Here is a 26,971-nt window from a genome sequence, read left to right as displayed (position 1 = left end):
ACACACTAAATAGATTGCACCCACACCAATTCCAGCCAGCCAGCTGAATAAAAAATGTACCATATACCAATGGTTCCCTTTAATAATTATATACTATAGCACTAGCATACAGTGTTACACCGTGTAACGTGGACTGATGCATAAAAATGAAGTGAGTTCATTAACATGTATAATAGCAGGTGATTTTTGGCACTGACATTCTGGCACACCAGTGGTTAGTGTTCCATATGTTGATGAACTGCCCAAAATGAACTAATAAATTTTTTAACAACAGGACAGAGCAAACGCTTCTCAGTAACAAAGTTAATTGGAGAGTGTTGACACAAAACACAGCACTAGTTCGCCAAAAAAGTTATTGTTGAAGCTCGATTGCACGAATAAATGGAAGCTTGCAGCATTGCGTCTGGGAAAGTGTGTCGCAGATCATGACCACAGGCACACCTCTGCATCTACAAGGCAACGGTTATTATGAATGAAAAGAAAAAAGGAATTTTGGGCTTTATCTGCATGTTATGCAATGCCTTCACAACACAGAGTGCATCCATAACAGCAGATGCAAGTCTTTTGAACCACTTAAAATACTATTAACAGCAATTAAAAACTGAATCCATCACTATCCCCAGCATGTTAAAGGGCAACTATGGGAGCTTTGTGATCAATTTGAGTTGATGACTGCATTGCTTTCCTCTATATTACAACAAATCATTTCTTAAAAACTAAGAAAAATGATTTCCAGCCAGCAAACAAACTTTGGAGCACGTCTGAGCCAATGCTTCATGAATAATGTTGAAGCAGCAAAGACGTTATGTATAATATTGGCAGAACCCTTGTATGTGCGCCGGGTGGCTAAAATAGCAACAGCAAGCGATGACTGCATACAGGAAATCTCTCGGCTGACCAGATACAAGCCCGGCATGTCTTTTTCAGCAAGCCGGTAGTGGGCATCAATGTGCAGGTAATGTCAGAGGGATCAAACACGCAGTGGCATAGAAAGTGCCTGAAGTCAGGCCATAAAAATAGCCAGCTTTAAAATTGATATTTATAGGGGGCGGGGGGGAGGGGGGGGGGGGGGGGGGGGGAATGCTGCATGGCGGTGCAATCTGGCAGGTGTTAGCAGGCGTTAGGAGTAGAGAACCTACAATACATATATTACTAAAGTATGGGGTACCTTAAAATAAGCCCCTGAAGTTGTCTTTTAAGTTTGCTACAAAGCAATGGTCTCTCCCAATGATCTTCAATCACTGCTGTTCTGTAGTGACCCTAACTCCGCTAATTTTCTAACCGCATCATTCCACTTCAATTACCTGCACTCCTGAACTGTGTACCAGTTCTCCTAGTGTCAACTCTGTCACTTGAATGGGCCTACCCTGGTTTACCACGTTATCAGTGCTGCGCATCGCATCTTGCTAAAACATGTTTCTCCCCCTAAAATTCAGAAAGAGTGTCATCAACTCACATTTGTAGTCATATTCGTGATGCTTCCTTTTAACATTTTGCCCATAATTTTCCTTTCCATAACTTGCTGCACTGCCATTAGTTGGTCAAATGTTTAGGTCACCCCAGACCAGGACGAATTTTTCTTTAACTATGAAGTTTCTGTGGAAGCCGCATAGCTTTCCCTTGTAGCCGCATGGCTGCGCTTAGGTGTATGGCGCTCCCTTGTTGCACTGCCATTATTTGTCTCATTTCAAGTGCATTCGCTATAGCCTCCAAATTCTGGCGCCATAGATATGTACTGGCAGAATGCATTTGTCATATATTTGAAACTGAAAGCCTGCTCTTCATCACACGCGAATGCCTGCCCTAGATATTTTCCTTTAGTTTCTCTCTCATTATATCTACATCAACTGATACTATTTAGTCCTTACAGATGAACTCACTCACTGTTTTCAATACCTTGTTACCTGATCTGAACTGTTGCTCCTCAGCCAGACAGTTGGACGTTAATTTTGTCTCCGTCACATTAATTTTTCAATCTACCTTTGCACTTTCCCATTCAGGTCCTAATTCACCAGTAGTTCATCATCTGCCTTAATTCATTACCTGAACTACATATCAGGCAAGTTACATTTGAAAACTGGAGGTGAAAGAGGAATTTTTCTTTTGTTCGAGCTTTGCCTTCTGAATGATGCTTGTGAAAATGTGGAAAGCAACAGGAGACCGCGTCCCCAGAAGCAAGACTCCACCTTACTCTATTTTTCACCTCTGTTATGAAGGAGCATGGTTGCTTTACAGCCCTGCACACCTTTCTCTGCATACTCAAAGGCAAATTTAAAAAAGGTGGGGCCACGCAACACCAAGCAAGAAATTTTCTATAGGAAACTGCATTTTTGATGAAAAAAGTCTAAGAAATGTATTGGGCCCATGAGCACGTGCCCACCTCCCGTTGTCCACAAATACACCCCTGACCATATTTACATACCATTTCTTAATGATTGGTTATTAAATGCCTGCATGATTACTAATGTTTGCACAAATTATTTTCAGAATTCATGAAGGCCATAAATAGGAGCTCATTGTATTCTGTATATTTCTCTATAAACTGATTGATGAAAAGAATGCGACCTATTGCTGAGGTACCTTTTCAAAAACCAGCCTGCTACTTGTGCTGACCGATAGTGTTGCCTTGGCTACAATAAAGGGTTGAACTTTTCGGTTTTTATTTTCCAAAGTTCAGCAGACTTTTTTCGATGTTCATTTCAGAACAGAATTTTGCTTTTCTTGCCGAATATAATTTACCAGGGAAGAATTACTTTTTTTTTTCGGAGAAATATGTGGCACCCCTGTGCGCTCAAAAGTCAAGTATAGTTTAACTTGTCTTGTTTGTATGAAAGAGCTGTTTATGTACAAGTAATTAATGCACGAAGTCATTTTAGAGCAATGGTTGTAATATGAAATACTATCGTGTTAAAGAAAAGCAATGATGTGGATGTCAAGTGATCGAGCCGTAACATAAAAACGTAAATAGAGGGTTATTTCTAAAACTGGGCTGTGCAAAAACCCAGAAAGAGAAAAAAAGAATAGGCAAAAAAAAAAAACGGGGGGCAGCACAAATACACACTTGCCTCGCCTAGGCAAGTGAAAATATTCCTTTCTGTCTGGTTGTCGTCATATCGGAATAGCTTTATCTAGCTGCAATTAAAGCAAGTGTATCTGTTGCTTGCAGCACACTGCTCACTCGGTAACGGAACAAAATCTGGAACACGGACCAAAAAAGTATTTAATAGATACTATCAGCATAGCGCATACCACTACTGCAAGTTTCAGATCGGAAAGAAAGAAAAAGTGGCCATGGCTGAAATCCAGTAGAAGCCAGGGTGCCTCTGATCCTGTAGTCTGCACAATGATGGCAGTGATGGAAGTGCGGCAGAATCGTTGCAGAAGCCAGTATGTGGCACTTTTTCGTGACACTTGTGTGTGGCTTTGAGTTGATGGAGACTTGTTACGGTTACAAATGTTGTCAGTGCCTTCACAAGCTGTTCACATGCACCACCTGGCGTTCTTTAAAGCGCACTCACATCACACAGTACACGAACCTCTAGTATTTCGCCTCCATCCAAATGCGACTGCTGTGGCCAAGATCGAACCCGCATCCTTCGGGGCACCAGCCGAGCACCATAACTAATATGCTACCACCATAGCGCCCCGTTTGTCTAAAGAGGCATAGCAATGCCTTGAAACGTATAACTGCTCAACCAAACGATCCCATTGTTTCTCAGTGATCCTTGGCATCCGCACTTCGTTAATTCTCTCTTGAGACCAACTGCAACTCGTACTCAATAGCTAGCAAGCTACGCCGTACATCTGAAGAATACTGATCTTATTCAGTTAAAAGAGAATTTCAAAAAATCAATTCACTGCATGCTTATGGGTTTTACCAGTTTAAACTGAAAACTCCAACCCCTAGCTATAACAAAAACTACTTATAGAGGCACAGACATCAAATATTTGTTCATATGTTCTATTTTTTGGAATCGTGCATCAGACATCAGTATATGTGGCACACCCCATGGAAATTGCCCAAGCCTGGTAAATAATTTATAACGGAATTTCTTCTCTCATGCTTTTTCTGTTCTGGTCATAAAAGCCGAACGGGGGCTATGATATCAAGGTTGACTTCAGGTCACGTAAAGCAACAAAATTAAAAATACAAACTATGATATTAATCGCTTTTTTCACCTTACTTTTACACCAGCCTGCCCCAAAAGCTGGAAAGATAACACATGAACAAGCAACTATGACATCATAGGTTCTTTACGACCAGTGTGACCTGAAGTTGATTTTGATGTCATAGTCACCATTTGGCTACTGAAACCTAAACAACACAAGAAAAAAATTTCAGTATTAAATTATTCACCAGGTGCAGGTGAATTTCACATGGTGGTTTATGCTTGCTAATTTCTTGCGCACCATTACAAACAACACAGTAACCAAAATTTGGCGTCTGTTCCCCCTTTATAGAAACATCTCGCATATCAAACAGCACCTAACAGGTTCATGCTTTTTCATTTTTTAAGTACCCTTTACCGCAAATCAGTAATATAGTATTAGCGTTCTTCTACATGCTTGGTACACGTGAAGCTAAAAGGCATTGCATACGCAAGGTGGCAAGCTCTCCAAGGTCAGTAACTCAGTCATCTTTCCCTCAAAAGAGTGCTTGCAAGCCCTTCTTTCCTCCTTTGTTGATTATGAAGAAACTTTCACGTACCCGCCTTTTCTTCTCCGCTCTCTCTCATATGTTAAAGCAACACTATCAGCCATGACACTGTAGAGGAAGGCTCCTGATATGGAAGGATAGCGGATCACCTGATGCCCTTTAAATGAACTCTGAAATCTTAATACATTGGTGTTTTTGCACTTTAATGTAAATCAAAGTGTAGCTCCCACAAATGGGATCAAACTTCTATGAGGTTCAAGGCATTCATGCTCCTGTGGTTTTTATTAAGCTCTTTGAATTTTCTGGAGGGCTTAAGATGTCTATCAAATTCAGGTTACTGCTTAGTTGAACTGCAGAATTTCTAATTAATAACCGTAATATCCCGAGTAATCACCCCCCTCTCCACCCCTAGAAAACATATTTGCAAAAAATACCCTCCTGAACACTTCGACTGCAAAAAAAAAAGCAACAAAAGAGGAGACAGAAAGGAACTTCTGTTCACACATCCTCCCAAATTATCGTGACCCCAAGGTCAAAGAATGGTCATGCCTCAATGCCTTCATCACTTTGCCAGCTTGTAACTGGGTCACCTATCTCCCTCTGCTTTTGCCCAGTTGCTCATTCTTTTTTCTTTTCCTTTCTAATTTTCGGTCGACGTTTTTCATTTTGTTTTGTTTTTGTACTGCGTTCACATTTAGGACACGGGCTGATCGCAGTCACAGTTTCGAATTGTGCTCTTCTGGAGCTGCCCTCGTGCGACGCAAACAGTGGTATTCATGGACAGTAAAACATTGTTTAATGAGCCCTGCGAGCAAGATAACATCCCGTGGTTAAAGTTGAGTGTGTCTTGTCAAGCCACATTATATGCAAACAAAGAAATGCACATTTTCTAGCTTTTTCATTTTTTTGTTTGGTCCCCAAGACATGGCCCACCCCACTTTTTCTATGAATTTCAGGTGGTGTGGGGGAGGAGGATGACTCGGGATATTACGGTAGGTCCAGTTGTCATTCACTGCCTCTAAACTATTCTTGTCTGACTCATATGGAACACCTATTCTCAGGCAACAGTACCAACTGCTTCAATATTTTTTTTTTTTTTTTACCTGGTTGACCTGCTTCTTCAAGCCAACAACTTGATGTCACTTCCCAAATACAGGCGAACGCCAGACCTGCTCATTCTGTGGTCATTACAGTTTATCTCACCCAACATCTGTACTCCCATTTTTAACTTGCCATTTAGTATCTGAAAGACATGCCCATGCGCAGAAAATTCATGAAGTCATGTGCCGCACTAACGAGTTCATGTGCTGTTCTTTCCCAGCACCACTGCCACATGAAACAAGCTACCACAAAACATGGACAACTGTGAGAAGTACAACTCCAGGCTATGCTGTTGCACATATCAAAGTACAGTCACTTCTTCTGCACATTCTGTAGTTCTGGTATTCTTGTATAACCAGCTAAGCATGTACTGGTGGGCAAGTTGGTTTGACATTGCTACTAAAAGGCACCAAAAAATAGACAGCAGATGGAGAAGAAGACACGAGACATACATGTGGGTGCCTATGTGTCTGTCTAGTGTCTTCTTCTCCATCTGCTGTCTATATTTTGGTTCGTTTTAGTAACACTGTACAACCAGCACATATATTTTCATGCCCTATCCACGTGTGTTCTCTTCATTTCCTTCTAAGGTTTTCTTTCTAGCCTATTTGCAGTGTGTATACTGCATTTATTCCCTGCAATAATAGCTCCTGGGCACTGCTGAGATTCGCACAAAGTGTAAAGCCTATTCCAATTTTGGTTTGTCTGTCCAGGCTTACAAAGGCTGCATTTCTGTTCTTGGATTTATAGAAGAAAGCCGTATTAGCAACTTTCTTTTACTAAACTGAATTTTTTGTTTTGTTTCATGGCAGAGCTTCGAATATAATTTATGCGAACAAAATTTCACAACCTTTCCAGGCCAAGGTGCCAAATAACTACCAGCTACCATTGCATAAAAGTGTCAGTGAAGCTCATCAGATAACCAAAAAATATGGCATTTGTATTCTTTTATACATGTTGACAATAGTAACTATGTTGCTATAGTCAGAGAATTTCCAAATGCACCTTTTTGCAGATATATATACCACCTGGATATCTGAGCTTCATTTGTGTGATATGCATAGACTGACTGTGTGACCAATTTTTTGTGAACTGTAGGCCATTCACAAAAACAGCTTTTTACAGTATTCATAATTCTTGAGGTATTCATTTGGTTAAGCCATTCCTGAAGAAAGGGATGGCCAGCTGTCGTCCCCTGCTATTCCTAGAGTGTAGGCTAGTTTCCTACTGCCTGTTATCCAGTCTGCTGTTTTCCACTTTCACACTGAAGTTGCCCATCACCACGGTGTACCACATCATTACTTTCATCACTGTCAATTTAATATTCTCACAGACCGCTTCAACCACCTTGTCATCACGGCTAAATGTTTATGTATGCTACATTGGCTTTCTCAAGCTTCATTATGACACCAGACACCACACTAGTAATGCTAAGGTATTTTGCTCTCTACTAGTTCATGGATCAAGAGCCTTACTCTGCATTCTCACATATCGGGAAGGTCCCTGTTACACAAGCAGTGCCTACTACTCATTTTTTCAAATAGCTCACCAGTCCTTTCAAGCTCGCCCATGACGTCATCATGCATGACAGCTCTGCCACCAGCACAACTAGGCTACCTCCAGTACTTGCCTAAATTCTATGATATGAAAAGGTTCTAATATTGAACATTGTCAGGTTTAGTCTTGAATGCACAGCCTCTACTGTGCTGTGCACCTGTACGGCAACAAAGTTGCTGTTCTGGAAGGGAGTGCTTTTCTTGTCAGAGTGATCCTCTCTACTGTGGTTGCACCCAGACTAGCATAGCAATCACTGGTGCTCGAAGTTTTAGTCAAGACTGCACGACACCAAAAATTTTGTTTTTCATTCATCATCACTCGAAGCAAACTAGGGGGCATTGCTTTCAGTTACTAGCCAGGATGTATCATTTTTATCCAATGAATGTAGCAGGGTCATCAAGCCTTGAAATATTTAATTTATCAATTGGTGTAAAAAGAAAGTTACCACTAGGTGTGCCACAATGTCATTGATGGATATTTTGTGCATTCGTCACAAAAAATAACCAGCTAAAATTTTATGTCCAACTTTTTGATTTACAGGCACTATGTGCCACAAACTTTTATGACACTATTACGAACTATAATCACGTCCATGTCCACAAAAAAAAAAAAGGCTTCAAAACTGTGGTCAAAAGAGAGACCAATCACAAGAGACAATGCTTTGCTAACACTTACAAAATAAACACACAATTGCTTCCCTAAATCTGTTGATCCCGCTGGCTGCTGGGAAAATTCATCCTTCAGTGTTCAACGGACCAGAAAAATGCAGGCTACTAGAGTTTCAACACTTGGACACACACACGCACATGGAGTCCCAACACAGGTTTGCAGCACTTGGCTCATCACAATTGTGCCGTTCGTTGAGCCTGCTGTCTCCTAGTCAGAGGCTGCATTTCAAAATGACAAACTTCTTCATCACTGTCTTCACAATCTTCATTGATTGCATTCAGCAGATTTTGCTTTGACCCCATATGCTCGTAAAGGGTATCCTCTTCCGCTGAAATAAATTGTTATAACAATAAAGCACACTACAATGTTAAAAACATCTACATGACGTATTTCTATGCAGGTCACCAGAGAGCAAAGATGAATGAACTGTACATCACAGCAAAAATTCCTAATGTGCTCACTGCTCATCAATAATAAGCAGATTTCAGAGAATTCACTGAGTTCAGTGAGACAAAGTGTGAGCAATCTGCTGCCATAAGACATGTCATTACACAAAGGCAGACTCCTTTTTTATTTTTTTAAATTCTAACAAAACAGTAAAAATGCGAAATGTGACATCATATGCTGCTGCTCTCTTTGCCTGGTCATTCATCTTGCACACAGCAGACCAGAATAAGCAAACACTGCACATTGTTACTAATCCCCTTTCAACCAACACCAAGAACTCGTGCTCAGTACCAATAGTATACAATCCAATTTTCCAATCGTTAAGGAGTGATCTGTAGTGTTCAGATGTTTTGCTTATTAATTTTACTAATTTACCTTCATTATCTCTTATTTGCTGCTTGCCAATGATCAGATATGCTCTGGAATCTGTTTTTCAATCTGCCCTTATTTCTGCTGCTTTACACACTTATATATTTGTTTGCATTTGTCTGTTTATATCCTTACATCCTACACTGACTACAAATTAAGTTTTTGTCTTGGGATGCATATTTGAACAAGTGACCTCTCTCACCCCAAACCATGCAAAAGAGCCCTCAGGGCTTTTTTGAATAATTAAGTATGTAAAGGTGTTAGTATATTATATGAAATGAATTCATTAAAAAAATGTGACCTGTTAAGCCCAATACAAATTTAACAGTAAAAATTACAAAAATTACATAATTTTTAACCACCCCTTCTTCAAGATTTCAGTTCAAGCAGGATGTCTAAAGCCATATGCCACTTTGAATGAAACATGGTACAAAGAAGAAAAGGTGAAACAATTTTCTGTGTGGTTAGTGTAGGGGAAAAGTCATTGGACACCCTTCAGTAATCACCAAACCAGCAGTGTGTGCACACATGCGTAAAAGATCTGACACAGCATCGATCAGGTCTGACACAGATCTAACATAGATATGACACAGATAAACAGCATTTGTGCTGTGTAACTTTTCTTTGTCTGCATCTTTTGCACTGGTGGTTCATAATGGTTCAAAATAGGCATGCATCTACCCCCCCTCCCAGCTAGAACAAATACTTTGGGCCCCTCGAAAAACATTCCTGGCTATGTGCCTGGTTCAAAAGGACAGTATACACTACCATAAGCTTCACAATTTGAACAAATGCCTTCGGCATGACTACATTTTCTCTCCAATTCAGATAATCTAACATTTGATATCTTATATTCAAAATAACAAGGTTTTCCTCCCATGGAAAAGCATAGGTAGCCGTCAGCATGTTTGAACCAAACTGCATGAAAGAAAAATATGAACTATTATAAAATGAATGGAAACTGACAGTAATGTACAGCCTTTGACAAAATTATGCTTATATGCCATGAGCCCACTACCAGTTGCACTGCCTGTTGTCACTTTTGCAAAGCAGTAGCGGGGCTGCTCCTGCTGGCTTGTTGCTGCTGTCCAATGGCTTTTTGCTCACGAGCCTCTCACAAAAACTATACATAATTGCATGTGTTGCCAGACGCAGCGTTTATGAAATTGAGTGATAATCGGACAAGCATACTATTAATACCAGAGGTGGGTTTAGCCCTAAAAAACCCAATTTCCCTTCCTGCAGAATTCAGGCCCATTGCCTTGCTTACAATGTCAATCATAACAGAACCCTTGGTAAATATTGTGAAAAAAGAAGCTGTTTGGAATGTGATCAATTTCTGGCTAACCCTACCTGCAATTTTCTTTTACGAAAGAACAGCGCGGCACTAGGTGCTAAATGTTCTGCAAAACTTGTAACTGTCCAGTACACTGGTATAGCAGCTTCATTGGCTGCTATGTGTTCTTGCTATGCATAGTTCTGCATTTCATGCTGCTTGTTTGCCTTTGTCATGTACTCTGCTGTGGCATGTTGTGCTTCTGGCTTATTCCTGTGCGCTCTATTAAATGGCTACTGTATCTTTACAACATGCAAATGCCATTTTGATTTCATTAACATAGGCTTCACTACGACACCTGCGCACGACATTGCCAATGATACCTAATTACTAGAGCATGAAACTTCATATGTGTACCCATTTGCTTGCAATACTTTTGGTTGCAGAGATCTAATAATACTCTCAAAAGGCAGTCATCTGATTTTGTTTGTTTATTGTTCGGTCTTAATTTTTTCTGGTTTTGCAGTTGAGGGAGGAGTGGTATAAATATATGTCCTGAAATTGCACGTGGGCTGTGAAGGATGAAATAGCGGAGGGATCTGGATTAAGATCGGTCATCTGAGGTTCTTTAACATGCACTGACACTGCACAGCGCAGGCCGCTGCGGTCAGGTTTGGATCCCACAACCTTGAATTCAGTAGCCGCCAAGCCAGCGCAGTGGGTAACTTTTGCAGGTTTGTTACGCCCCTCAGGAATGGTGGTAATCCAAAAAGTGTATAACGAAAAAGAGCTATATGTCCATGTAGCATTCTGTTATGGGAAGAAATTGAACGTCACGTGTCCAGCGTACACAGTGACAAACTTTCCGAACATGCAGACTAGTGCTCCCAAATCATAACAGCTGACAGGTGTCAGGTGAGAGTCAACCACTTGGTACAGTTGCTACTTTTTGTTTTAAGCCAAGAAGTGCCGGGTGACATAGGATACAGCAAAGATTACGTGGACAATATTTATCTGTAGTGCAGTGGTTAGAAGTTCAAAAAGTTACCATCTAAAACTGTGTATTTTAAAAGGTATCTTATTACTCAGAATTTTTTTTTCAACATTGTCTTACTGCTAGTGTGGCAATCAAATGCAAAAAAAAATGCTAGATGCTGCATGAAGTGTGATGCTCCTGACATCATGCTCTTGACAGTGATGCTCTAAGACATCATGTTTAGCTCCAGTGCCATATCGCAGAGCTCTCAAAATGAGCACGTCTGATGCTTTCGGTGCAGGATTCCTAAACATTGCTTAGAAGGCGATCGGTTTCCCCTCACCCTCTTTTCTTCAGTCTGCTCAGGTGTCAGTGACTGACCAAGCTACGGTGGTGTCCCAGAAATTAATTTCACCGAGAATCTGACTGTTTAGTCAAAACTCTTGATGAATTGCACCCAAAGGTTTGGTTTCTGCATTGGTGTGGTAATTTAATGGCAAGACTTTCAACTGCTATCAGCAGCGCAACATGTGGGTATGCGCAGGCTGCTGGGCTATACGATGAACAAGTCTACGGCACTGACTTTGACATGTTGGGGCTTCACAGCATATGAGGCTTACATGCGCTGTTGGGAAGCTCGAGAAACAAGTAACTGTGATCAACTGTACTTTGTAGTTGGGTGTCATCACTTTTGCCACAAGCACTTAACGCAATGTGCACTGGGCTTACCATACTGCAGCAACATCGAAGGTGCGACCACTCTCGTAGAGCACCCAATCCAGTTCTCTCTCATGTCTCTGCAGCTATAGATATACCCTTCACTGGTATACACAAAGGCAAAAATATCAGGCTGCTAACTTGAGCCACTGTCATTTTGACAAGCCAGCAGCGTGGCCGACAAATGTGTGTCAATGCTGAAGAACACGGCCAGCAAACCCCGCTATTGTTTTAAAAACCGGCCGCAAGAGTGATTTCAGTGGCACTGCTACAGGCAGCGCTCATGGCATATAAGCTGTGTAGTGGGGCTGTGTAGCATCCATGAAAGTCCAAAGCTCCACAGCACTGCGGACAAGAGTTTGCACCACTTTCGAGAAATTTGGAATTCTGGCAATACAAAACAGGCTGCAAAGAATGGCTCAAAAGGAAATCCCTTGGCTGTATATTTTTGACACAGGCTGTTCATCAGAGTGCAAAACGTAAGTACAACCCCGTAAGAGCAACCTTATAAGTGCAACCCTGTAACTGCAACCACAAAGCGTAAGCGTCTAAGTTTCGTAGTTTCGTATTTTCCTGTGTATAGGTAGCGGTTTTTTTTCCGGAATTTTTCTTTGGTGCGTCTCATACAATGGTGCAGCTTATATAAGGTGAAAAATGATGCACTATCATATGCCACGTTTTGTCGTGCCCTGTAACTGTGTTTGAAAAGGAAATCGATGTGTAAAAGAGGAAAAGGAGTTATTTTTAAAACGTGGTCTTATGGGTAGAATCACATAATCTCACCACAACCAAACTGAATGTGGCGGCAGTGCGAGACATGCTCCGCCGCATCCAGTCTAGCCGGTACGGCCACATTTTCTAAAGTTTCAATTTCGACGTCACATCCATTTGACTCACGCATGCTGTGCACTGTTCTTTCTTAAGCCTGGCCTCCATGGAGTTTTCTGCACGCGAAAACGTGCCGTGCACAAAGCGCACGAGACCATGCCGCCAAACTTGCGCCATTATAGGCAGATATACTGCCCATTATAGTGCAATTTCGGCAGAACAGCCTAGTGTGTAACATGTGCAGCGTGTTTTTGTGTGCAAGAAACGCTCCTTTCGGGCAAGGCTTTACTCAACGTAATGTCGCCTGTGAGGCAAAGGAGTTACGATGCAGAATACAAGTTGCGCGCCGTTGAATTTGCTCTGGAGAATGGGATCCAAGAAGCAGAGAGACACTACCACAAGAACAAAAAAATAATCCGCAACTGGCGAAAACTCGCAAGAGCACTCCGGTTGTTGAAGTCAACAACGGGCAGACCGCGGGAAGAATGCACTATGGCCAGAGCTCAAGGATTATCCGTGCACGACAGCTTCCGCAAACGTCTATTTTCGTCGCGTTCTCTGATGAAGGGATTCTCAATATGTTTTTATAGCGTTTACCAAACGAGCTGATACATCTTATACACCGGAAAATACCGTAAGGAGTGCAACCTCTGAAATAATGGTATTTGTCAAAGACCACCTGCAACAGACTATGAGAGGTTATGGGCCCATTATAAACCAAAGGGAGCTCAACAATACTTTAGAAACGGTATGCAAAAATTTCACGTCCAGAACGAAAATAATGTTCACAAATAAAAATAAATCACCCAGTACTCAGCACAGCACATTATTCAGTTAAATTATAATTTCTGTGCAAATGATAAGCAGAACGTTAACCTTAATGTGAAAGGATCCATGTTAAGCAGGGTCAAAAACGTTCCTAAAAAGCTTGAGTAAATATTTTGCAATGATTGCTTTCATCAAAGCCACCAGCAGAATTTGCTACAATCCACTTGAAGGTGCAAGCTGCAAAGCAGTGTCAGGCATCACATACCTTTCTGCATGTTAAAAGCGGAAGAAGCGATCCAGGAAGAAGCATGCACGTGACCCGCATGATGGAATCGAGCCCCAGCCCTGAAAGAGCACGGCAAGTCATTGCCTGCAAGGAGTGCAGCTAAGCCATGTGAGAGAAGAGCAATGACAACACATGCATAGTAGTTGGCCAGGGAGCCCAGAAAGCAAGCACTGGAAGCACGCACGCAACACGCTCTCGGATGCAGCAAAACCCATTATGTCAGTGAAAAAGCACCTTCTGCACCAAATACACCTACTAAGTTTGCATGCTGTCATGACTCACTCACAGAAAAGCAAAAACATGGCTAATGATGCTACACTATAATCCATCAACACCTATATGCAGACACTAAGGCAGCGTGCTGCTGACCCCATGTACCATGTGCAGCTCCGCACTTAATGTTATTTGGCAGCACCTGGCAGCACAGAAGACAGTTGCCTTTAGGTTACAACCATGAAGTTAAGAGGCATGCTATAGAAAAGAATCTTGATAAATTTTTATCGAGTCTTGATGCATCGAACATATACTGTACTTTCTCGCACAATGAACGCATCTCCAACTTTGGCTGTCAAAAAGCACAATCTTTTTCCCCTCTCATAATAACACACCCCATCGTTTTGGTGTGCAGTGTGCTGATGAGTGAATGTTAGCAGGAACCCTTTTTTTTAATGCTGAAACAACTACACAATAATATTGTGGTGTGCTTTGTGCAGATGATGAAACGGAAAGGAAGAGGGGTGCAGAGGTAGAAGCTGGTCCGCCTGGCCATGTTGTCCTACGTTCTCGTCACAGAACATTGTAAACGGACGTCCCAGCATGTGCTCAGTGCGTGCTGAGTACGTAACAGTATTGGTAAACGTTACTGGGTACCAACATGGTTCCCTCTGGCCTACAACAGAGCTGTAAACTTGTTGGACCACTTTGCACCTCAACCAAAACATTCAAACAAACAGGAAAATTGACAGATTAAGTAGCATAGCTGTGCATTTTGAGATAATGCTTCACTACTTTACAAGCCTCTGCACGGTGGCCCATCAGCTTAACTGCTGGAGCCCTCCGGTTTGCTAAGGGTCATAATGCAGACAACACCTGAACGCTGTTAGCCCAGTGCTTCTCCCTATTTCCCACCTGGTGCCGTTCAAATGGGTTTGTTTGGAAAGAAGTGCTGTAAACTGCAGGCAAGCTGGTTAGCTGATTGCGAGAGCCAAGTCCGTGGAAGGTCGGTTCCTTCTTGCAAGGCACAGCCTACATGCAGACTCCTCGGGTTTGGAGGGGGGGCTTGAAATGTGGCAGTTCAGCAGCACGCCATGTGACGAGGGGCAGATGTTCAAGAGACGAACAACGAAGAAGCGAGCACAGACAGAGCAGTGTGTGCAGTCCCGGCTGCATGCTGGCTCCTGCTCGTTTGCCACTGTCCTTTTGAGTGTGTGGCATATGCTGTAACTGTACGTAAATGGCTTCGTTGAACGCATGTGATGCTTGCAAGTAAACAACCTTATAGGCACCGGCATGCTACTGGTAAGGTGGCTTTTCGGCGCCAAAAAGGGAAAGTCTACTCTGCTCTTGGTGGAGTGATGGAGTGAGCAGACGGGGCCAAGGTTTGTGCTGGCACCGGTCAAAAGAACGAGGAACCGCTACAATATGTGCTAGTTAGGTCAGCCAGGCTGACAGGGTTTTGTGAGGAGCGTGTTCTGGTCTAACGTTCCTGATCACGCATTACATGACAGGGACTGCCTTGGTAGATTTGCAAATAGGGTTTGGTTTATACGGTTCAACGTCACAAAGCGACTAGGGCTTTGAGGGACGCCATAGTGAAGGGCTAGGGAAATTTCGTCCAGCTGGGATTCCTTAATGTGCACCGACATCGCACAGTACACGAGCCTCTAGCATTTCGCCTCCATCTAAATGGCGACCGCCACGGCAGGGATCGAACCCGTCTTTTGGGTCAGCAGCCGAGCCCCATAACCACTGAGCCACCACGGTGGCTCAATTTGTAAATAGGTTGTACCTAAACTGTGATACGTTGTCCTTTTTATCTACCATCACCTACTTAGAACAGTTGCTTAGTTAAGTAGGCTCCTCTACTGCACATAAGGACATTGACATTTAAGCCATGCACAAGCACTATGAAAAACTGTCATGTTCTGGTTACCGCAATGGTTAAGTAGAAATTCCATTGCTGTTGTCAACATGCAGACCACGTGAGGCCCGACCTCTCGCTCCACCCAGTGCAGAAACCCAACATTAGCATGACAACCTAGCTTTTAGAGGTCAACTTCCACATGCGTTTTTATCTTACAGTTCTTTCCGTTAATTTTTTAATGGCGACGGTATTGCTTCAGCACAGCTCTAATTATGACTTTTTTTTGAGCTAATTACTGGTAAATCAAATGATCGAGCTGACAAAAAGGTCAAGAGAAATTCTAGGTGACCTTTGACCGCACAAGAGTACCACACTATATCACTTAAAAAAAAAAAAGCCGGTAATTCATCCACAGAAAATAATATTTGCCGGACAAAAAAAAATCTGCGTTCTGAAATAAACGCTAAAAAAAGTCAGCTCAATTTTTACAAAATAAAAACCGAAAAGTCCAACCCCCTAAATACAAAGCAACATCTGCCGAACGTCAAGACTAGAATACCTCATGCTATAGGACGAATAGATAACAAGAATGTTCACCCAAAAGATGCAGGTTCGATCCCGGCCGCTGCGGTCGCATTTCGATGGAAGCGAAATGCTAGAGGCCCGTGTACTGCGTGATGTCAGTGCATGTTGAAAGAATCCCAGGTGGTCGAAATTATCCGGAGCCCTCCACTATGGCGTTCCTCACAGCTTGAGTTGCTTTAGGATGCTAATCCCCATAAACCATAAACCAAACAAGAATGTTCCATGAGGGATCCGAGAACGAATAGAAATCACGCCTGGTCGCAATAGGTTTCTGTGTTCTATCTGCCAAATTAATAATCAAACCAACTTATTGTGGCTGGGCATCATGCCTGATACTGTTAACTGTGCTAGAGTGAACTCTAGTTGTGCTCTCTTTGCACAGAAATATGGGCTGCTAGGCTACTTTTATGTGCACGTTTAAGATCAAAGCTGTTGGCTACGTTTTCTACCATGAAAACCCTGCTGAGAAGTGCATTTTGTTTTACTCAGATGAGTCGTACCGGAAGAAGTATATATTTATTCCACCAGCCTATTTTTTGACCCATTTTTGCAGGTTTAGTTATTTAAAACATTTTACCCCTCGTAATAAATGCACCTCCCAAATTTCCTAATTTTTTCAGAAAAAAAAGTGCGTTCATTATGTGAGTAAATACAGTACATATGTTCAGAAAGTGAAAAACAGCAGGGGAGCATAAAAAGACAAGTGCAAATCCACATATAACTAAGCAATGCACACATTCAAAAGACAGAGTGTGAGTCCAAAAGCAAACACGACCACTTGCTCAAGCATGCTTAAACATGCCACTATCATGAAGAAAGCTTAAAATCTTGCAACCTCTCACCATTTGTGTTGAGCGACTTGACAACAATGTGTAGTGCAATGCCTAAAAGGCAGATGATTAAGCCCAGTAAGTTCATTGAGCTCATCTCATCTCCACTGTACTTCACAGCCAGGTACAATGTGCAAACTTCCTGCAACAGAAGACTTCAAAATTAGGTCATAACAGTGATGTCATAACGCAGCTAACTTGTCTCATTTCACTGTACCCCAACCCCAGCAGCCTTGATGAGTACACAAACATCTCAATCTTGCACAAAGTTCATTTTTGTTTGTTCAATGTCTTTCACCTGCTGTCGTCTTGGTTCATGCACCTCCTTGGGTATCTTCTCGACTATGGTAGCTTTTTATGCATTGCAGTCCCCACGATTGAACCCGCGTCTTTCGGGTCAGCAGCCGAGCACCATAACCACTGAGCCTACGCGGCGGCTCTGGCCTCAGGTGATCTTTATGCAAAATACTCTCTTGGTGTCACGAACTGTGCTTGCGAAAACGGCCCTATTTCGTCTTTTGGTGCAAATCTGATGAAAATCATTGAAGATGGCTACAGGTTAGATAGGGGTAGTTTACCTTCTCTAGTGTTGCATGCATGATCTAGAGGTAACATGCAGGTGCAGCAACCCTACCCCCTATCGCTGGATGTTCAGTGGCAAAGGCATTTGTTGCCTTCAACAGCAGCCACAGGCCACAATGCAAAATGTAGCAGCAGGCAATTTGGGGGGATGTAAGCAGCTATTTTCCAAGCCCTGGCTTTCATTACCTGTGCATACTATAAAAAACAAGACCGCACAGCTGATGTCAAGAAAATGCAGGCACACTGTCCAGTGCCAGTGACACATACTAGTCAATGCTTAACTAAGCAGTTTATACCATGCTTAACTAAGCAGTTTATACTAGCATTACACAGGCACTTCCAGCTCCCATCGAACTCCAAACTGCTGAGATTTGCAACGGTTGAAAGAATGAAATACAGCCACCTGCACTTGCACGCCACTTTATGGGCACCAAATTCAGTCTCTCAATAATATGGTAATGCCACGCCTTGTTCAGCAATACATAAATATATGTCTATTTCATCTCACCTGCTTTTTTTAACCCCCTAATGAATGTTTTATTCATTTATTTGTTTGTATGTACTTCACAGGCACTAAAGAGCATTGGGTGAGGAAGACATACAAAAGAAAAAGGATTATACAGAAATAATAAACTAGGATAACAGTAAAACGGACGTGGTACAAGGCAAATACACGAAAGGAACACAGAGTTGATCCAAAACAGAGTAAAAATAACATTAACACAAAAATAGAAAATACAAACAAAGAGCAAAACACAAATATGCGAAAAAGTGGTAACCAGGTGCAATTGAAACTGTGGTACATCAGAAAACAACACTAAGAGCAACTGAAACCGTAGTACAACACTTAGAATGATACTAAAGGGATAAATGCATACATAGGAGTTTTTTAAACTCTCCAGGATCAGAAAAAGAGTGTTGCCAGGAAGATCATTACTGAGCATAACTGCTCTAGGTAATGGATATGAATTAAATGACTGAGTTTTGCTATACTATATGCAGTTGAAGCTGAGACAGTTATGTAAGTGCCGTGAAGACCGGGAGGTGATTCCAGAGGCAAAAGTAAAGGGCGGGTGTAAACACATTTATGAAATAAACACAGAAGTGGAACTGAATGAAAAATTTTAAGTATTTGTATATCATTAAGGTTTTTAAGCTGGGTGACAATGGCGAGGGGACTATAACTGCTAAAATGTACTGGGAGGCTCTGCTTTGAATGGACTCAAGAATTTCAATGAGATATTTTCAGTGCGATATCAATTGCATTCAGTGTGAAATATGTGCCAAAATTTTGCATTTTGTGTGTAACAGGATTGAGCATTGTACACAGCCTAGGCAATCCTATATATGCAAATCTGGCTTGAGCTACTTTAGCACTCGGTTGCATCTTTTTATTATACCACTTTGTGTGTTTGCTTATTTAAGCTCATTTGTTTATTAGATTTAAGTCCACTATGGCATGTCTTGAAGCATGGCTGCAGCTTTGGCACATAAAAATCAGTTTACTATAAAAGAAATGGCAGTCGAAAATTCTCTTCCAGGTCAGCTGATAAAGAAGGGCCAACAAACACCATCTCATCTGTTCACCAGTTCGACTGGGATCCCTGATGTCCCTTGTGATCAACTGCTATTAAGAGCTCAATGGCCTCTGGCGCTGCCATGTAGCACTACCCAAATGTTACTGGTGTCGGCTGCTGTTTGCTAAATAACAGTAGAAACTGGCCATGCAAAAAGCATGTACACTCTAGCAAGTTCCTCCCTACGCGCCCATTTCATTAATCCCTTTTGTTGACCCATGGATATATGGTATAGTCACATATCTTGTTCACCCTATCCTCGTCTTGTGCCCATTGCAATGCTTTTACTGTCCTTTTCTTTTTCTTCGCTAAGTAAAAACTTAACTTTCTAAGAACACCACTCTAACACTTAACATCAAGTCCTTAAGAAAACAATAAAGTCTCTCAAAGAATACAACTCCCATGCTGAAAGGTAAATGCTGAAACGGAAGAGAAGATTAAGTGCTCTCAAACGATTCACACAAGCCTTAAGGAAACAATAAAGTCTCTCAAAGAATACAATTCCCATGCTGAAAGGTGAACGCTGAAAGGAAGAGAAGATTAAGTGTTCTCAAACGAGTCATACAAGCTGCTCTTGCTTTGCGAAGAAGGTAAACCCCAAGCTGTCACTGTGTCCAGGCAAATTGACACTAAAGAAACAAACAATCACAGGTAACACCAATCTGCATCGCACAGCTCGAAGGTACGTTCACATTTGTGGATGGCAGATCAATATAGTGACAACCCTGCTTTCAAACATAACTCCAAAGAAGCCAGCACTGGACTGCAGACAAACTAATCCAAGCATCCAGTAAGCTATAATGACTGCTTGAGCTCTGGGTACTGTGCACTACTTCTTGCCTTCATGGCTGCTTCTGTAACTACCAAGGCACACCTAGCATATGATTAGTGCATGGCAAGGAAACATGATGGCTACAACAGCTCCCAGTGAACAAGAACAATCAAACCTGAGAAATAACATCTGACAGACGGTGATTTCTACAGTACCTTACAGAAGCACAGCATAAGGGTTAAAAAAATGAAAACTTTGATTACAAGAGATATGGTTCGTGCCAAGAAGAAGAGTGAGAAGCTACTTGAAAATTGCTTCTGTGCAGCTACTTATTTTGATCCTCAATTCCACATCACACTTTCCAATCATTGCTGTTTAGCCAAGCAGAATTTTCTTATGACATGGATTCTGTGCTATCTGAAGGTGATCAGGCACAGCCACTGGCAGCAGTGGAATATTCAGGAACAATTTCAAATGCTGAAGACAAATTAGGTACTTTTATGAGATACAGAGAAAAAAAAACAGCTTAAAAGCAGCTTATGACCTTCTATTGAGCTGAAGAAGCACAATGCCTTCTTGAAGCATTTGAAAAAATGCCAAGAATAAGAAAAAACCCGAAATTCCTTGCAATTTTGTGAGATGCAAATATCAGAGTTTGTATTCACAACCTTCGTCACCAGCAACCAAAGCCAGCATAGAAGAAGCATCTCTAAGACTGAAATTTGCCTTTCGCATAATTTAATGCTGCTTACTCCAACAACCCCCGACGACCCTAAATAAAGTTGAAAAAAGAGAAGCTGAGGCAGCATTGTGAGATTATGTGCATTGCAAATCATAACAATCAACACATGATTCCAGCACTGGACAGAATAAGGATAAAGGAAGCTGACTACTGGTAAACAGCTGGTGTTTTCATAGATAACATGGGTTGTTGCTCTACAGCACTTGGCCTCTTTTGTTCCTTGAGCATGAAAAAAGAAACAAAAACTTTTACATGCTTCAAACTAGCATAACTCCTTGTTTCATGAGACGTGGCACTTAAAATAAAAAAATATTTACAGACCTTCAGTAACACCAAGCTGAATAAGAAACATTACTAAAATTACCTCACAGTTAAAAGCACTACTCACATGATAAGGTCTCTGAATACACTACAATTTCCACAACGCATTAGGCCTCCCCATTTGTTTACCAGGCCAGGCGCTCATCTACTGAGCATGAGTACCTGGGTTCGAACACGACCGCGGTGGCCCCATTTCGATGGAGGTGAAATACAAAAGGCTCTGATGTGCTGTGCGATGTCGGTGCATGTTAAAGGTCGCCAGGTAGTCAAAATTATTGCAAAGACCTCCACTATGGCACCTCTTTCTTCCTTTCTTCTTTCACTCCCTCCTTTATCCCTTCCCTTACAGTGCTGTTGGGATGTCCACTGAGATATGTGAGACAGTTACTGCGTCATTTCCTATCCTCAAAAACCAATTTTCGATTTTTTTCCTACACAGATATGTTAACTTGCCTGTGCAGCTTTCAAAAGTAGACTTGAATAAGCATAGTCACAGCTTGCAAACTCCTTACTTATCATATTCTTGGCAACTTTAATCACTGTCTAACTAAAAGGAGGAAGTTTTAAAGCAGCCTGGAAAACCTCCCATGTTTACTTTTTCCATCCCAAATCTCTGCAAACTCGTATGAACTGGCTTGAATTGGAACAGAATGTTGGCTTCGAGATGAAACGACAACAAACCTGAACAAATTTCTATGACACCTGGCATCACCCTTAGCACAAAACAGAGTAGGTCACCAAGATGCTACAGGTGAGCAAGTTATATCATGTTAAATAATACATTCACTAAGACTGGGAAATAGCACAAGCATTGAACAAAGCAATATAAAAAAAAAGGCATGACTTCATTACACTGGGAGTTTACTTTGATTATACAAGTTTTCTAGTTGTTTCAGTATCATGCAATCAGAGTTTTTGATAAAGGCCTTCGTCATTGGCACCTGAATGCTAATTTTGTCTGCGAGTTCCCATTAAACACAGCATGCCACCAGTTGAAACTTTTGTACCTTTGCTGTATGTTTACTGTCAATACACTATTAATTTTCTAGCCAAGAAGAAAGCATACTTGGTCACATGTCTCAATATGATGTATGCCATTATTGCTACAGACTGTCACACATTTCCAAGCATTCCTACCCTTTACTGCAGTCAAGTTCATCTCGCTGCCATGATATCAGGTGATAGTCCAGAGCTCCTGAAAGGATTTGTTTACGAAACAAGTGAAATATGCATGCCATGTCCAACATACCAGAAACGGCAAGCCTCCTCCAACATTTCTTTCATCACTTGCCTTTATAATGCCAGCAATGGAGAGAGTCAGGCTAGAAGTGTATGTTAGCAGCAGGTACTCGCTCAGCTCCATGAGGAAAGCCAACAAGGATCCTGCCAGCACATACTTGCATGTGCGCAGCACTACTTCAGCATCACGAAAACGAAACACCTTCTCCGATGTTGCAATTGGAATTCCTGTGAATGCATAACAAAATGCAGAACACGCTGTGTTATATCACAACAGTTCTTCTCAGTAATTTTCTTATGCCAGAATACTCACCTTCGAAGACTATAGCTAATGGAAGAAGGCCAAGGATCATCCATGGTTGGACATGAAAGATCATGTCAATCGGATTGCCCAAACCTGCATTCACACAGTAAACAGTAACTGTGAGGCCTGCTGTCAATGAACACTTTTTTAAAAACTAGTGTACTTTTACAAATGAACACAGATTGCCAATTTCATGACATAGCACTTTATCTAAAAAGCAAGCAAAGGGTTATGGATAAAAGTCAAAAGTGTTAAGTCTAATTGCAGGTTTCTTCTACACTGAAAATAAAAACCCTCTCATATTCCCCAAAGCAGTTTCATAACGTCCTGCTGTCAAGTCAAGAGAAAAATCCTGCATAGTACGCACTAGGCACTATAGGTCAGTGGTGCCACTAGGGCTGTGCGGTTTACACCAGGTGCACTGCTCGAGGAGGTGCAGCTGCAGCGAAAAAAAGAAAGGGGGGGGGGGGGGGGGGGGGGGGGGGGGTAGTACTTTAAACTTTGGATGAACTCAATGTTTCAATGCCGAAACTCACAACCTTCTCTGGCATTGTCTGAGAGTGCATTTTTTGTTGAGATACTTTGGCTGTGTGTGAAGACACTTCAAAGTGGCATGCACTGACCTGGAGGATCGAAGCCAAGCAATGGCTGGCATTGAACTCCTTCACATTCATCCCTGTGTTATTTCTTTTATCCCACACAACCTTTTCATTAGACCTGCAAATACTTTTGAGTATATTTCTGTCTGTAGCATCATGAGAGGAGTGGAGGGTTCTAAATTGAAACCTATCAAAAAGTATTTGACATTCAGAATGGAATTGTCGAGGCTCTCAGGCTTTGCACGATTATCTATTGAAAGTGAACTGGCAAAAAGCATCAGTGCTGAAGAAACGATCAGCAGCTTTGCAGCCCTCATGGTCAGAAAAAGAAAATTTTGGTTTCCCTGTTTTCTTTTTTGCTCTATATACACTCCGAGTGAGTGAATTCATTTACAAAGTGCAGTCACATTTTGTACATTCGTTAGTTTCTGATCAGAGTAATATGAGGTGTGTTCAATAAGTTGTCTACGTCTACCTGATATGAAAACAAAATTTTCAGAGAGAACTGAACCTACTACTTATCACTGAAATGCCCCTTGACACCAACACACTAATTCCATTTTTCCTCCTATGGTAGCTCTCACAACAGAAGACTGCATGGTGCTTCAGGAACCTTGTTACCACTTCTTTGACTGCATTATCATCAGGAAATTGTTGCACGCGCAGAAATTTCGCACGGTTACAAAAGAGAAAGCAACCACCGGGACCCAAGTCTAAACTGCAGCGTGAACGGTTAAGCTCCATATGAAGCCATGTTCCCAGATAGCAGTTTGATGTTTGCGAGACATATGAGTTGGCGCATTGTCGTGAACACCCATGCTGCAACGCAGTTGCCAACAGCTTCCCAAAGCGTTTCGCTTTGACTGCTCACATTGCCTTCGTTCTTGAAGCCACAGGTGCCTCCAGTCATCCATCTTCTGTGGCATCAAATTTTATTAATAAAGCACCTCCTATATCCTAAAAAGCTGTTGCTGTAATCTTTCCAGCCGAAATATGCACAGGAAATTTCTTTACAGTCGGAGACCCTACGGCTTCCGTGTATGCACTCTTGTTTGGACTCCGGGTCATGATTTTAGACACATGTTTCATCACCTATAACAATTCAAGAATAAAGTTTCCCGGATATTTCCTAAGCATGTCTAAATTCTCCTGCCTGTATTGGTAGCGACATGCTTTCTCCTTAGGTGTCAACATCCGTGGCTTTTGCTGAGAACTGACCTTTGAGATCACCAAAACATCATATATAATACTGGAAACCGTGCCTATTGAAATTCCTAATTTATGAGCTATAACACCAATGGAAATCACCCAGCCTTCACATTACGGTACGTTTCCTCTGAAGATGCTTTGACAAGTTGTCCTGAACAATGGTTGTCTTCAGTTGATTGCCTGGTGAGTTTAAACTGCTCGAGCAAAATTTGACTTGGTGGTAGGAAAGTGCATGATTACCTGAAATATTAATAAATTCCTGGATTTATTTAGATTTATTTTTATTTTGTGAAGAATTCAGTCATGAATGAAGTTCCAAATCCCTTGCTTTCTTTCTAGAGCACGCTTTACTACACTTGCCATCCCATCCCTTCCAGTTTTAACTGAACTGCTAGTGTGTTTATGCGCGGAAGCGTTTCAATCTGCACAGACAAGTTCAGCTCTCTAACAATGGCGGAATGTACTTAAGGCCCTTCGTTTTTGGATAAAACCTAATTTTACCTGCTTCTTGCACCCTGAACATATACCTATGATGGATGCCAATAAGTAATTACTCCCTTATTACAAATCTACTCCACCTTGTGGGTTTCCCCTAAACATTTGACCAACCCTGAACACATTTCTTAAAAATTGGATTCAACCCGATTTCTCCTCAAAAATGAGCCTTCTAGATGATGTTGATTTTCCAGTTCACAAAGCTGAAGTCACCGCAACACTATTCACTATGCAAATAAATGCAGGCCGGTCTTGCTCAGACATGGGAGTGCTATGAGAATACTGGTAATATACGAGACTAAATATCTGTAATAGATTAGGAAAAAAAATTTTATTTCGTAAAGTTTTTTTTTGCAGAACACGCGATTTCCATTGTTTATGAAATAATGAAGAAAAAACTGGAACTTTGATGTCTACCAGGAAAATGAACTGCTTTAGTAAACAGTCTTGTGCTGCAAAAAATGACTTGCAAAAACTTGACTACGTAAATTTTTTTCTGAATAGCCCGATCTGTATCCGAATTTGAGGTTAGAAAATATCGCCCGCTTTTTCCCCTGAATTCCGGAAAAAATAAAACCCAAAAATGAAGGGCCCTAAATACAATGGGGTAAATGACTTACTGGACACCCATTTCTCTGAGAGTGTTTGTTTTCCATCATTAAATATTTAGACCTTGTCAGTTGTTACCCTTGCAAATATAATTTAGCTGTTTTCTGGTGTGTCTCAACATTCTAGAATGGTTTCTCATTTCTTCTTGCTTAGTCCAACGACTATAAATTCAGTTGTTTCCTCTATGTTCAAGTGGAACCTGTGCCATTTGCCACTGCCACTTTAGTTATCCTTGATTATTCCTGCGCAATTAGTACATCACATGCTGGAACAGTGCATAAGTTGTTTTTGGCTCTTTCTAGTTATCCTCCTGACATCAATTCAGTTTTTTTGTATACCTACAGATAAGCCACGGCGGTAGCCATTTGAACTCTTCCTAGCTGTTCCTACTTCGTTTAAATGTTCACACAATATTTGCAGTACTTCACTATTTCTTTACACTGCTAATTTCACACTGTCAGCCACCACATTCATCAATGCTACAAAACACTGCAGTGTTCCATCTCTTCGTTAGTGCTCCTTTGTTGCAAATGCAAATTTCAGAGGCTCATTTTTCTGATCCTTTTAATATGAACATGCAAATATATTTGCTAAGTGGATTTTTCATGCAATTTACTTAGTGAATTATCTGCCATATGGAATCGGGTGAGTGCAACACTGAAGCAGAGCACAGCAACAGAGCCATGCATAGGTAGAGAAGGGAGGGCAAGTGGGGGGGGGGGGGGGGGGGGGGGGGGGGGGGGGGTGACATGCTAGCCACCGCACCGGTTGCAACCCTAGTGACGCCACTGCTGTAGGTGTTTAGAATGGTCATAGTCAAAAGGAACTTTTCTCTCTTTTTTTTTTACTTTCAATTTAAACAAGCTATAAATGACTGCCAGTGGCGTGACAACTTTTTCGAGGCCTTCAAACAACAAGATCACCGCTATACTATGCACTGAAGCATCATGCAGATTGCCATGAAGATCTGTTTAGCTGTCGCAAGCCTCCATATCTACTCACCAACTTCTTTGCGCTGCATCACAAGCTGAGCAAGGGTCCACCGAAGCCCAGCAAGAAATGAGGCGCTCAGAACGAGTAAGAAGCCTTCTGTGCTAAACTGCGTTGACTGGTAGGTAAACATGAACAGTCCAAGTGCTATCAGGAGTACAATAAACACAAGAGAGCACCTCTGCAAGAAACAAAAAGCCCAAAGCAGTGTTACTATTCAGGCTAGCACTACTGACAGATACATGTCTTGACAAAATGGGAATATAAAACAGCACCATCAAATTAAAATGGTGGGCATAAGAATGACCCAGTTTTGATGTACAGCTGATCTCAACGCTGGTACATTGGCCCCAATAAATTGCTCATGCCTACAAGCATATGCT

General features: G+C 41.6%; 1 protein-coding gene across 4 annotated transcripts in view; it reads right to left on the bottom strand.

Moving 5' to 3' along the window:
* Nucleotides 1-7,805: 7,805 nt before the first annotated feature.
* Nucleotides 7,806-26,971, bottom strand: part of LOC144114274 (solute carrier family 35 member C2) — a 49,553-nt gene continuing 30,387 nt past the window's right edge. The window contains exons 4-9 of one of the 4 annotated variants that reach the window (XM_077647896.1): nt 26,601-26,769; nt 22,696-22,779; nt 22,435-22,610; nt 17,162-17,291; nt 13,631-13,710; nt 7,806-8,312 (exon numbers count right to left, since the gene is read on the bottom strand). In XM_077647896.1, coding sequence (XP_077504022.1) covers nt 8,262-8,312; nt 13,631-13,710; nt 17,162-17,291; nt 22,435-22,610; nt 22,696-22,779; nt 26,601-26,769 — 690 coding nt within the window. In that variant the 3' untranslated portion in view covers nt 7,806-8,261. Of the gene's footprint in view, nt 8,313-13,630; nt 13,711-17,161; nt 17,292-22,430; nt 22,611-22,695; nt 22,780-26,600; nt 26,770-26,971 lie in introns of all 4 variants that reach the window. The other 3 variants (XM_077647894.1, XM_077647893.1, XM_077647892.1) reach the window with 3 other exon arrangements.

Source organism: Amblyomma americanum, chromosome 1 (genome assembly GCF_052857255.1).
Source record: "Amblyomma americanum isolate KBUSLIRL-KWMA chromosome 1, ASM5285725v1, whole genome shotgun sequence".
Classification (NCBI taxonomy): domain Eukaryota; kingdom Metazoa; phylum Arthropoda; class Arachnida; order Ixodida; family Ixodidae; genus Amblyomma; species Amblyomma americanum.
The sequence above is the reverse complement of the archived record's forward strand: the minus strand, read 5'-3'. Positions and strand labels throughout refer to the sequence as shown.